Source organism: Enoplosus armatus, chromosome 4 (genome assembly GCF_043641665.1).
Source record: "Enoplosus armatus isolate fEnoArm2 chromosome 4, fEnoArm2.hap1, whole genome shotgun sequence".
NCBI lineage: Eukaryota > Metazoa > Chordata > Actinopteri > Centrarchiformes > Enoplosidae > Enoplosus > Enoplosus armatus.
In genome coordinates, this window is record NC_092183.1 from 25,130,968 (window position 1) to 25,144,458 (window position 13,491).

Genomic DNA, 13,491 nt, shown 5'->3' on the forward strand with positions numbered 1-13,491 from the left:
AGCATCAGAGAGGGCACCAGACATCAAGGATCAATAAAAAACCATTATGGCATTTCGCTCAGCCGAAACAAGAAAAGTGGGAATTCTTGACTGAAGGATCCTCAGAGTGTGTGTGGGGGGGGGGGGGGGGGGGAGAAAAAGGGACGGAGGAAAAGAGAACGCATCACCCAGTGGCTTACAATGATTCAAAGAAACATCGTTTTTTTTTTTTTTTTTATGATGACATTTAACGTGACATTTATCCACATCAATCTCTTAACTCAATTTATTTCACTAAAATAGCAGGTCACATTGCTAATTTCGCCCTGAATGATGCCCGTAATAAAAACCCCACTGCCTGTTCAAGGGCTGCCAATAAATTCAGCTCTCTCACCCACACAGCTCTGGGGCCAATCTTTCTGTTTGATTAAACTTTGCTCCCCAGTGGTATGAAATATCCAAAGGCACTTAGATTTACAGCCTACTCCGTTAAATTATTGACACCTCACCGCCTTTGCTATCACTTTCTTGACTAATCCCCTGTTGTTACCTCACTCATTTAAGTTGGGGACTTCCAATTGACTTCCAGTGATAAACTACTGTGGAGTGATTCATTACTACTAGATGGCAGCGGCTATGCACATGTTTACATTACGCCTGCAATGTCTGATAGGCTCATGCGAGGCCTGCCGGTCTATAAATGATTGTCTGTGTTCGACATGAAATGAACAGCTGTCGTCTTTTGAAGCGAAGATATGGAGCGCTGGCTCTGCGATAGATCTAAATAACGCGAGCTGCACGGATAGCATGCAGGGAGAGAAAACAAGAGAGGCGGGAGAGTGGGAGCGAAGGAAGGGGCAAGAGATGAAAGTAGTGTGTAAGGAGGCTCTCAGGCGGGGAGGACGCGTGAGCGCTATCTGTGGAGTGAGCAGGTTAAATTTTTCATGCGGCGGTTTGCAGGGCCCGGCCCAGGCAATCCTATAGCCGGCCGTGGCTTCCCGAGAGAGAGCTTGTTGCTTCGAGGCCCCCCAGGCGGGTTTCTTGTTGAGTCTGCCTGCAAATTGCCACCAAACCAGTGAATTACTCCATGATATGTCGCAGAGGCAGCCGAAAGCCCTATAGGCATAAAGCCACGGACTTATGTTTTCCCTCACAGTAATTCCTCAGTGACAGCTAGGGCAGCAAATTGAGACGTCTCAGTCAGAATCCAACAACTCCATATTCAAAACAGCTGGCTGCCATTGCTGCTCAGGGTTTCTGATGGATTAAAGACATGAGCGTTCTGCTGCCGGTTTAACAAACAATGGCAAATCATTTCGCGGGAAAACATTGGGATCATTTGTCAGGGGAAACTGCAAATTTGAGACTGTCCTCCCAAGAAGAAGGCGAAGGGGCTCATTGGCATGCTAGCCATCGCAGTCTAGGGTGTCAGCATGCTAACACATGCTAATTAGCACAAAACATCAAGTACAGCTGCGGCATTAGTTTTGCAGGTGTTTGGTCATGAAATGTTGGACAAATTCAAATTTGGACCTGATGGTGGTGCTAGATGAAAAGTCACAGGGAGCACCAAAGTGATTAGAAGTCATCCTGAGGGAAACATGAATGTCTGTACCGACTTTCATGGCAAGCCATCCGACAGTTGTTGAGTAACACGTGCTAACCTCATGGCGGCGCCAGAGAAAAGGTCAGGGATCATCGAAGCCATTATGATTCATCATCTGTGAACCACGAATGTCCGCACAACATTTTGTGTCAATCAATTGAGGCCTGCTGGTGGCACTACCAAAGCCATGAATTTCTGTACTAAATTCAGTGCAAACCCATCAAATCGCTGCTAAGCTATTTCTGTTTGGACCAAAGTGTCGGACTGTCCGACTGACACACACTGACATCGCCATCCCTAGAGCCATAAGCCGTTGGTTTAAGCGAGCTGGTAGGAATTTCCGAATTTCACAGGTGAATATAAATCCGAGTTAAGACCAAGTTGAACCTCGAATCTCCTTCCAACAGAAAACCAAACATACTCTTGCAGCAGTAAAAGTTAACACTTAATGATGTCCGGGGCAGTTTGAGTCAGGAGTGATGGAGGACGGGATGTTCTCATTACGCTGCGGTCTCCTCCTACTACGTCTACATTGGACGAATCCTCAACATTCAATGTCTGAGTGGTGGATGGGCTTATAGCACGTCTGACTTAGACGCAAGAGACTGCACTTTGTGTCCTCTAGCAAACCCACGGCCCTTTTTATCGACCGTAACCATGATCTTTCCGTGCCCTTAACCAAAGTGTTTTAGCCATGTAACCATATTCTTAACCTTACCTGAACCACAGCATGCACAGATATTGTAGAAAGAATTTGAAAAACGTTGGCAAATACTGACGTTCTCGTCTGGCAAAGGGTTGCAAGCCCACCCAGTTGAAGCATTACCATACCTTAAGACAGCTGAGAGATGGCTTCCGCGATTGATGAATGTGGTCCTAATATACTGACTGTGCACAAATTGTGTCGTGAGACCCAGCAGAATGTGTTTCCTTTACAGCAGTGTCGGGATTTGTGTCTTACAGCTGTCAATGTTCTAGTGTGAAATCTAGGATTATTGATTTCTGTGGGGCTGTATTCTTTACAAAGGATACGGTGTGCACTTGAGGAGGGATTTCTTTTTTTATTATTGCTAGCTTCAGATCCCTCACCTCGCAATCCCATGTCTACGCCACACGGTACACTCTCAGAACCATCTCAACGGAAAACAACCCTTTTAAGCAGGAAGCACCTTGACCCCCCCCCCGGCGACATCAAATGACTCCTTATCGTCGTGGCAGAAGCAAAGAAAAACAATTCTGCTGCTTAAGCATCATAAAAGCGTGACAGGCTCCCTCCCTTTAGCTTCCAGCGCAGCCAGAGCTAAGCGTTTCAAAGAGACTAGTGTTTGAATGACTGCGATGTGGGAGCTCAGAGTCTGTAGCTATGGATTAAGCTCACAGCAAATAGTAGCATGGAAGAAACAGAGGTAATCTCTTCCCTCTCCTCCACGGCCCTCTCACCATACCTGTCCCCCCCCCCCTTTTTTTTTTTTTAATCTCCTTACTGAATTAGTTCTTGCAAAGCTGCTCAAACAGAGAGGGGTTTATTCACAGTGGTTACAGAGGTTAAAGTAACGCGAAAACGATACCGTCTCCAGCTTCCGAAAGGTCCATTTGCTCAAAGATTGATGTGCTACTCACCTGGTTATTGTTCTCCAAAGCCACATGCAGGTAGAATACACCCCGCCGGCCGGCCGGCCGTCCTCAAATTTGCTGCTTGGATGAAAAGCACATGAGGGCATTCCTACTTACGGAGCTCCAACTGCAGCCGGTTGCAAGTGTAACATTTGGATAACCTGATGCAGCAGTGTGCATCGTGAAAACTTCCATCTTACTCACTCACCCAGTGCAGTCCCCGGTTTAATCGCCTACAGCGCTCAGGATAATTTACCCCGCGGCGCGCGCTGCATTTGCATGAAAGCAGTTCCGTTTTTTTTGCATTTTGACGCGTTTGCCTTCCGGTTTCGCAGAAGATTCTAGCCCATAAAAGAAATTTCCCAACACCTGAACCGCCGCGCTAATTGCCTAAATATTTCACTCTCGCCGCTTCTTGTGCTGTGAAGATCAATATTGAGCCTGAGGATTCTCCTATGCAATATTTCACACTGGCTGAATATTGTAATTTCTCCTCAGCTCGCTCGCGCGCCTTCACCTTCGTATGAGATCATTACCAGTAAGCCTCAGATATTAACTGTTCATCATCAGTGTTTCTCCCCCCCCAACCCCCACCCCCCCAACCCCTCAGACTCTCACTAATGAGAACTGCAAACAGTCACGACGTAGTTCACAGGCGTCTTTTCTTACTGCAAAGCCAACAGTATGAGCGCGTGGTCGCATCAAACGGTCGCTTTTATTTGTATTGTCGCAACACGCTTTCGAGTGTGCAGGTTGTCTTGACACAGGTGGCCCTGCCGTTCTGCCACAGTGTGTGTGTTCTGCCCTTTAAGTTACACGCGGCTTGACAGGGACGTGTTTATTGTCTGATAAAGTTAAAAAAAATAATAATCTTAGTGGGAATTAAACCGGGCATAAAAGATGGCAGGTTCAAAGCTCGGAGGGAGGGGGCAGGTTTCCAGTTAAGCAAAGCATCATGCAAACACCAACAAGGCATTTACGAAGGAGGCACTGCCGCATCGGACTTCTGCAACTTGCAATTTTTTTTTTACCTGCAATCTATATAGTAGCCAGTACTATTATCAGTTTGAATATTAATTGCTTATATTATCGTGTGGGATTGATGTTACAATGAATATACTGTAATAAAGTGTTATGAGATAAAGAGCAGCAGGGTTAGTGGCTTTTTTTATCATTTACAGTTGATATAATTGCAAAAAAATGCTTACTGTAGTGTACATTATGAATTGAATCTCATGTAGTGGACCCCACACCTTTGCATATGAAGGCCTGAACAAGCGAAGTGTAGGTGGAGCCATGATACAGTCGTGGGCAGTGAAACCTATTACTGGAAATAACTGTCACACAATACAGTGATTACATAACAGCATTGCCCTTCATTTCGGGCCCATAGAAAGGAGATAAATTAGGCTGTGCTTTACTTTTGCAGAGGGCTCCCCCCTGGAACTCCCAGAGGGGACCCCTGGAAGTCCCCACGCTTGGGGGATTGGGGAAACGCACACCAACCTCGCTTCCGGGGTTGAAAAAAGATGGGGCACGCAGGGTGAGCGTGGCAACACACACACACACACACACACACACTTCAAATGTTTACTGCACACTCGACATTCATCTGACAATGCAATGTAACTTTGCACTCAACTCAAGAGAGCAACATGGTCGGAATGGAGAAGTTGTCAAAACCTGATAGATGAGTTGGTGTGTGTGTGTGTGTGTGTGTGTGTGTGTGTGTGTGTGTGCACACAGCCTTGCACTTTCTACCAGTGTCAGTGGGACAGGCATGATGTGGCATCAGCTCTGGCAGACAGACAGACTAAAATAGTGCCTTGTGTGACAAAGTGTGGCCAACAGTGAGTGAGAGAGAGAGAGAGATTATTTTTTTTCTTTTCTTTTAACACGTCCTATGGTGAGTTGTAAGCCAGAGGTGGCGGAAATACGTCAGTTATGTGGGTTCTCTGAAGCTTGACTGTGTCTCTTAATTTCGGATGAAGGGAATGAGAGGGGTGGGGAGGGTGGGGGGGAGAGAAAGAGAGAGAGAGAGTGAGAGAGAGAGAGGAGATTTTAATCACTCCTGTCGCTTTAAGGACACTTATCAAAGCCTTCTTATGCGAATAGAAAATACCAGGAGCCACCGAGCAACTGAGCAGCCCAGGGACCGGACTGGAGTGGATTTATAGGAAACTCAACCTGATCTGAACTGGAATAGACCGCTTCGTCGCCTCATGGAGTTTGCTTGCACGCTGGATGGTTGTCTTATATCGGACGGCTCGGATCATTTAGGGAAATATTGCGCATAAGTAGCCCTCAGACTTGGGATCCTTCATCCCCCCCACCCGAAGCGCAGAGAGGAATACGGTTTAAAAGTCAACGCGGAGCCCTCCGGGGTTATTCGCTCATCCGACAGCCCCGATCCAGACGTCTGCTCGTTCGCCAGGCGTTGCGTTTCGGACGGATAGTATCCCGAGCTCGTCCCCGTCTGACAGCCTCGGATCATGGATCGGGCCGGTGGAAAAAAACAACAACGGGCAGCGACATGATTTCCCTGCGCCGTCTGCGGCATGCGGCGAGGCTCGGCGTTAGCGTCGCTTCTCGTTCTTCCCCGACGCAACAAAAGTTGCAAAGCGAGTGTAATGCGCGGATTTGAACTGTTTCGCCGTTTTGCACCTGCCTGGACGGATACCGCGTCGACACGGCGCAGATTCGTGACAAAATAACGCGTGGATCCGCGTCGCTCCGCTGCCTCTCCGTCGCCCGAGTGGGATACTTGAACATTTGCGTATCGTAATGGAGATCGGGGAGGTTTATACTCAAGGTCATTGAGTGTTATAAGGCTATATTTGCGTTGTTATTTACACACACACACACACACACACACACACAGACACGGCGCTATCTTCACGTTATAGCGCAGCCCTACGCTTCTCGGTCCAGTGTGTGTGTGTGTGTTATTTGTTATTGCGCGGTGCAGCCAGCACCGACTGTGGAGTTCTATTTCCATCTCTTTTTGACACTGCGAGCTTCCCCCGGCGACATGGACGGGAAACTGAAGCAGGCTCGGAGGTGCCGGTCCAAGCGCGAGAGGGTGCGGAGGTTGCGGGAGGCAGGAAGCAGAGACGCCCGCAGCCCCGACCCCAACTCCTCCTGCTCCGACAGGGAGGGACACAGTCCGGGGAGGGACGCCGCCTCCCTGCCCGGTAAAAAGGCGCCGCACCCCGCCTCCGCCGCCGCCAGAGCTCCGCGTCCCCCCCGGCGGAAGAGACGGGAGTCCAGCTCGCAGGAGGAGGATATCATTGATGGATTTGCTATCGCCAGCTTCATCAGCCTGGACCGTCTGGAGGTAAGGAGGGACTGGATCATTACCTGTTTGTTTGTTTGTGTGTGCTGCATTCTTCATCAATGGAGTGGTCCTCAAAGTGGGGGTCCTTGAGCCCCCCCCCCTCCTCTTGCTCTCTCACCAGCAACGTGAGGACTACTCTAATTTGTCTCTACATTGGTGGAGAGGATGCCAATTAGAGACTAGATCAGAGGTTCAGAGCCCCCCCCCTCCCTTTCCCAAGGTGTCCCTGATCAACCCTGGGTTTGAGTGTCATCACACAGGTGGCAGAGTCCAATAGTAAATCATAGGTGGCACAAATGTCTCCCTTGTGTTGTACCTGGTTCACGGAGCGAAACATGTGCGCGTTTGACAACAACAACTACAGCCCACAACTCAGTTTGCAGAATGTTACAAGTTCAAGGCTTTGTGAATGAGATGTTAATCACTGGCAGCATATGGTTTGGGGGGGGGGGAACAGGTGCTGCTGTGTCAGTAATGGCTCTGGCTTGGATTGTTTTATATTGGGAGTTGTCAGGGCACTCTCGACATTTTGCTCTTTGATAAACCGCCCATCGCTCGGTTAATCTGTCACAAGCCATGTGCTGACAACTCTCTCTCTCTCTCTCTCTCTCTGTCATTACCGTGAGCTGCGTCTGATGGCAGAGGAATGATTTCAGGAAGAAAGGAGGTTCTCCTGTGACATCCGCTTATCCCTTTTTTTTTTTTTTTTTTATCTCATTACGTTCCAAATGACAAGTAAAACATTGCTCCCTGTGGGACGTCAGGCTGACTGACAAGGTGGGCAGGCCTGCTTTATGTTTTTGGTTTCCATGGCTCTTTCTGGGAACGGTAGCACTACAGTAGTTGGAATATACATCAATAGCTTTAATATACAAAGCTAACATATTACATGCCCACCGAGGTCTGTATATTTTAAGATGATGACCTCATTTGAAAGCCCGTGGATCATACCACGGCCACCTCATTTCAATGACAACCTCCCATGTAGGCTTAGCCATGGTATTAATCAGCCATGATTGACTCTTGCCTCCCACATACTGCTTAGTCAGGTTGAATTGCAGATTTGCAGCAAAATAACTGCACGAGAAAGAAACCAGTTCCTCGCGCACGGAATGGAAGAGTCACTCGCTTGGAGCTTATCGTCAAATTCAGCAACACCTCCCAGCGATTAACGAGTTGAACCTGTCCGGGTCATCAGTGGTTATTATTGCTATTCCTGTTAGCTGGGCCCGTCGTGGTGCTGAGAGTGGGTGTGAAAGCAGATAGCGGAGGAATAAGAGGAGAGGTGTAAGTGCGCACGAACCTTAACCACGAAGAACTGTTGTTATCCGGTAATTAACATAAGAAGGATAACAGGCGCCACGCACAACTGGAAAATACTATGAAGCTCTACTATGGATTCAAAATATTACGCCTCATAAAATCCTATAAGGATGCCATACAGCAGCATCATAAAGTAGGATAAACTCCCCACTTTAGTGCCACAGTGAGGCCTCAGCAGTGCTGCCCTGAGATAAACTCGTTACATGTTAATAAATGTGCATGAAACGTGTGCGTCTGCGCCTCGATGTTGTACCTGTGAGGGTTTCCGCCCCCCCTTTGTGCTGCCACTTCTGACAGCTGCTGACCGCGAAAGACGTCGAGGATGTCACACCAGCGTCTTCTGCCAGCATGCCGGTGTCTCGGCCGCTGTCAGCCCACAGTCCACAGGTTTCACATCTGTCCCTGCTGCCGTCCTGTTTGTTTGCGTTTCTGAAAAGCTTCCCCATTTGGGTGCTTTACCGCAATAAACATGCTGCCTCTTTTTTCGTTTGAGAGGGAAATTAAGTTGAATAATTATCCTTTTTTTTTTTGTGTTTGTTTTACACATTCCCGAGCAGTAATAGTTTTCTTACTCAAGTGCTAAATCCATGTTGAATGAACACACAGGAGCTTATGTTTCAAGGCTAAGCAAATGAGGCATGATAGGGCTCTATGTGAAATGATACTCACATGCCAGCTACTTGTTGGTAATTGGTCTGATTTGCATGCAAATGGACTGCGCTTATTAAATGATGTTGGTGGATCTGGTACAATTACATGAGGGGATGTGCACAGTTTTTTTTTTTTTTGTTTGTTTTTTTGTGCTTTGCCCCTTGATTTTCCCTGATTATGGAGAATGAAATGAGCATGTTCACTTTATATGTAGCTCATGAACTGTTCACTGTAAGTGACAACAGTCATCGCATTTGCTTTCAGTCAATAAGTTGCATCACTGCGAATGAAAGGCAGCCTTTGAAATGTGTCCCCGCTGGAAACGTCTCATGACTCATGCTTTCACCTACTCACTGTATGCCTGAGTGGAGCTCATGACCTACACTACCTGTGCTAATTGCTCATCAATTATGAGGAGGACACAGCAGCGTTTGGCCAGGGAATAGCTCTGACCTATTGCGTCATGCTCCGATAAGCTCACACACCCTCGGCGGGTGGTGGTGGTGGTGGTGACCTCTTCGAAGTGACTGATGGCCAGCACAGTTGTGTTTATATCAGGGCCTATAACAGCCGGGCTACTACCTCATTAGCATTCTGCCAACATCAATATCCCATCCTCCCTGGGTTCAATGAGCCCACACGGCCAACATACCAATATTTACTCTATCTCGTTCCTTTTAATCTCTATCTAAGCCCTTTGCTGCTCTCCAAAGCACTTCAGGAAAAACATGTTTCATAAAATCCCTGTCACCTTTGGGTTACCGTCAACGTCATTTGATTGTCCTATTTTGGTCTGTAACTTGTGCATAGCTGCTACTCTCTGTTGGTAAGAGCCCGAGGTTGTGGGTTTCTCCCAGAGCACTTTGACTCCAAACACAATCGGTCGGTCGGTGCTGTTGATATTCCAGCTCGGCGCTGATAGGATCAAGCTCCCTTGATGAAGGCTTAGGCCGCACGGTGGTCTCGCTCGCCCCCGTAACCTGTTTCATTGCAGCCGACAGCAATTTGTAGCTGTGGCTGCGTTTGATTACAGTGTGTTTATTCGCTTTGAATCCCCCCCCCCCCCGTTTCTCACAGGAAAGCGGCTTACTTACCTGTGCAAATTGACTGTACAAACACAGCCGTCCTGCGTTGTCACGGGCACCTTATTGTGATTAGAGAAATGCTCGGGGTGATTCAGTCCGGATTCAAAGCTATTGTGGGCTTTTGCAAGTAGAAAAAGGAAAACCTGGTATGTCCAATTTGGGTGGTTTTCTCTCTTGGGATGAAAATTCAGATCATGAGTTACTACTCCTCTTATTCCTTTAGAAACACCACTTAAAAAAAAAAAAAGTAGGAATAAATATTAGAATGATTAATACTCAAGAATTAGTCAAATGCCGCAACGTAAACCTCATGGAAACAGGTTTTCACCTGACAGCAGCACTGTAAAACAATTACCCGCTGTGGCTTAAACCCTCCAGAAGTCTCCCTGTGGGTATCGAACAAGTGAGCAGATAATAAAAATGACACAGTTATCCATCTGTCACAGTATTAATAAGATGTTTGATTTGCTCCATTTGCTCTGTGAGTGACGTCGGAGTGGCAAATCCCCTCTCCGCTAATCCACAATCCTTCTGTTCATCTGCTTTAACATGAATTTACAGATTTGTTTGGGTTTTTCGTTCCGCAGCATGAGTTTCTAAATTCACTCTAATGGGGATTTAGGTTTAGTTGATTTAGTGATATTACAACAGTGTCAAGGGCAGGAAGCTGAAAGGGCCGGTCATTCGGTTGCGCATTTATAGAAGCTCTTGATGAGATCTGTCTCTTTATTTATCCGGGGGAAGTTTTGCTCTTTTCTCCTTGTATTTTTTTTTTTTTATACACACTTTCACTAATCATCCTCTGCTGCTGCCCACTGAGCAGCTGTACCAAAGCAATACAGGGAAATGAAGTCCCTTGCCCCAGGGGAGCTTGACAGTAGTTGTTAGGGAAGCTGTGAGTCGCTGCTTCACTTTCTTCACCCATATTTTCCCAGCTGGTGCATGGATCTAAGCCAGCAACATTCCAGTTGCAAGTACGCATCTTTCTTCGTCAAGTGCTCCTGATGAAGACCTCAAACCGAGCACCCGCTGGAAGGAATTCTATTTTTTCGTTTCCCACTGAACTGAACTTGCACCTCCGCAGCTCGGATCCCATTGCATTCATTACTGGGCATCCCATTGTTAGCGCTCAGATAGCACCATGTGTCGCTTATTAGCAGTCATTAGTATTGCTGACACTCAGGAGCGCTCCTCTGTCAAGTGACAACGCTTCGAGTGAGAACATAGCTTTCCAAAGACAATTAATAAGCACCCTGGTAGCACCTATGCAGAGATGTATTGACACCGTCTGGGTTTGAGCTGAAGTCGACGCTTTCTTGAGATTAACAAGTCAGGCAAGATCTTAAATAGCTTGTAAGTCCCATTTTCCCTCGTGGGCAACTGTGCACTTCTACTTTGCAAATGATTGCCGTTGAGGCAACAGAGTGCAAACTGACACCGACGCTGCTGTAGTACAGTAAGATGCCTGGCTTCCGTGGTGAGGCAGCAGATTTGTTGCAGGGGTTGCAGCGATCTTGCTTCGTGTTTTCCCCTTTCCCCCGACGGTGATAGCGCTGTGCATCATATGCCAGCACTGACAAACAACTCCAGCTTTAATTAACAAGGCAGCCCCCCCGAGGCTCCGCCGCTCATTGGCTGACGCATCCCACGGAGAGAGCTTTCTTGAAGCCAGTGGGACGTCCACGGGCCCCGGCTCTCTCTAACTGTCACACACTGTAGGCGAGAGCGTGGCTGATAAATGCATGGTCACATTCACTAGCCTTCTCTCTCTCTCTCTCTCTCTCTCTCTCATACACACAAACCCAGGATTGAACCTCCGGTGTGCATCTGTCCAAGCCATCAACCAGTGACCTAAATATATCCACCCAAGGAAGGTTGTGATGTGTTGCGGAAGCGTGTCCATGTGGATCCGGAAGCGTGGCAATCACTTTCTCAGCCTCCTCTGTTACTACAAACCCGCACTTGTGTTCAGGTGTGGAGGATTTACGTGACACGCGACAAAAGGCAGCGGGAGAAAAGGCTTCAGTTTGCAGATTTCCAACAAGTCAAACAACAAGAAGGAGCCGGAGGCCAGCTTAGACAGACGGATGTAACACATACTTACAGAATATGTAGGAAGTTGAGGGCTGCAACAAACGATTGTAGTCATTAATGATAAATCAGCTGATTATTTTCTTGATTAATTGATTGATTTTTTGCTACTATTATAGATTATAAACAAGCAAATGCTCATTTTTGAGAAGCTGGTGAAGCAGTGATTTTTTTAAAAGATTACTCAATGAGTTCATTGTCAGAATTGTTGCTGATTAATTTGACGTCGAACGACTGATTGATGAAACAACTAATCATTTCAGCTCTAAGGATGAAAGTTGCTAGTGGCAATACGATACCTAGTTTTGATACTGATGACAAAACAAGCAGCAGTGCAAGAACTTTAAGTTATTAACATTCCGGACAGACACCACAAGTGGACGTAAATGCAAGGAGCTTCATTTTTAAGATTTTGACCTCGTCTATTAGATCAATTTGTCGGGATTAAGCTAAATAACCGAGGCTTCGACACGGATCGACAATCGGTGTCAGTAGCGTAGCAACGCGCCCGTAAAAAGGCAGTGACGGAGACTGCAAGCTAGCAAACACTGATGTTGACCGTGTAGGATTTTAAATATTCAAAGCATTTGCTTTGCCAATGTTTTCTGTGGAAGGGAATGTGTTCAGTGTGTTTGTCGGGCTTTCAGGACTTTGCGTTTTTTGCGAGAAACACTGAATTTCAACTTAAGTTTGTTCAAAAGAAAACTCCACAGTACTTTTAAATGTCCTTCTGCTAAGACGATACCAGTGAAATCACTGCATAGTGCCTAAGAGATGGAGCCTTAGAGTGATGACAGATCTCTGCCAGTACCAAAAAACATATTGAAGTTCTATACCCAGCCTTAGTAGACACCAGGCAGAAAAGAGATGCATCTTTATTTTCATAATTTCTGGGGCTTTCAGCGAGCAGCACAGGTATATATATATTTTTTTTTGAAAGGCAGCGGGATAAATCCACGCTGGCCCTGAAGGGTCCTTTTTGAAGCGCTGTCAGTCGTCTATTTTGAGGCATCACTCCACAGTCTGAATGCACCAGCGGTAGGAAACCTCACAATGAGAGCCTCTTTGTTTCCAGGCACCATGACTCGCGAGGAATCGCTGAGGAAATGTGCAGACAAGAACGACACGTAGCCGACACGTATTAAGTGGCACATGAAAGCACGTGGGCAGCTTGTTGCAGGCATATATATCCATTTCCTGCTTGTCGTCCCGAGCCGTCTTCCATCTTCCTGTCTCAGTGTTTTCACTGCGGTGAATGACAGGATGTAATTATGCTGTGATTAAGATGCTGTCTCCGAGCCTGCAATGGATTAGGAGCTGCACTGTTAGAAGGTTCCCCGGTAATTATCCACTGCTGATTTGCCCCCCCCCCCCTCCTTTTTTTTTTTTTTTTTGCCTTTCATAACCCCTCTCCGGTTCCTCAACTGCTTGATTAATGCATGTTATTAAACAATGTTAACAAAAGAGGTTTCGTTTGAGCAGTTTGAGTAAAAGAATTTATTTGGAGATAACCTCATGGTAATCATATTTGTCATTCAGCTGAGGTATTTTCCAGCCCTGTGATTTTGGTTAATATATAATGGTGTACTTGGCGGCAGAGGCTCTGTCTGAATGACTAGCAGACGAGGGCTGTGAAGGATTTACAATAAAAATAATGAAACCTAAATAGAGAGGGCACTCTTTAAGTGGATCATTAAGTAATGGCTGTTTTCCTTTTCAGCCGTGTCCTTCGCCGACGGAGAGCAAAGAGAGCGCTCTGAAAGCCTGGCTCGCTTCAGCCTTCACATCACTTGAATCCCCTTTTC

The 13,491-nt window shown here is 46.8% G+C and overlaps 1 protein-coding gene across 1 annotated transcript in view; it reads left to right on the forward strand.

Annotated features, from left to right (window-relative positions):
- The first annotated feature begins 6,215 nt into the window (after nt 1–6,215).
- Nucleotides 6,216–13,491, forward strand: part of fbrsl1 (fibrosin-like 1) — a 257,744-nt gene continuing 250,468 nt past the window's right edge. Inside the window, exon 1 of the mRNA XM_070903764.1 lies at nt 6,216–6,536. Coding sequence (XP_070759865.1) covers nt 6,231–6,536 — 306 coding nt within the window. The 5' untranslated portion in view covers nt 6,216–6,230. The remainder of the gene's footprint in view (nt 6,537–13,491) is intronic.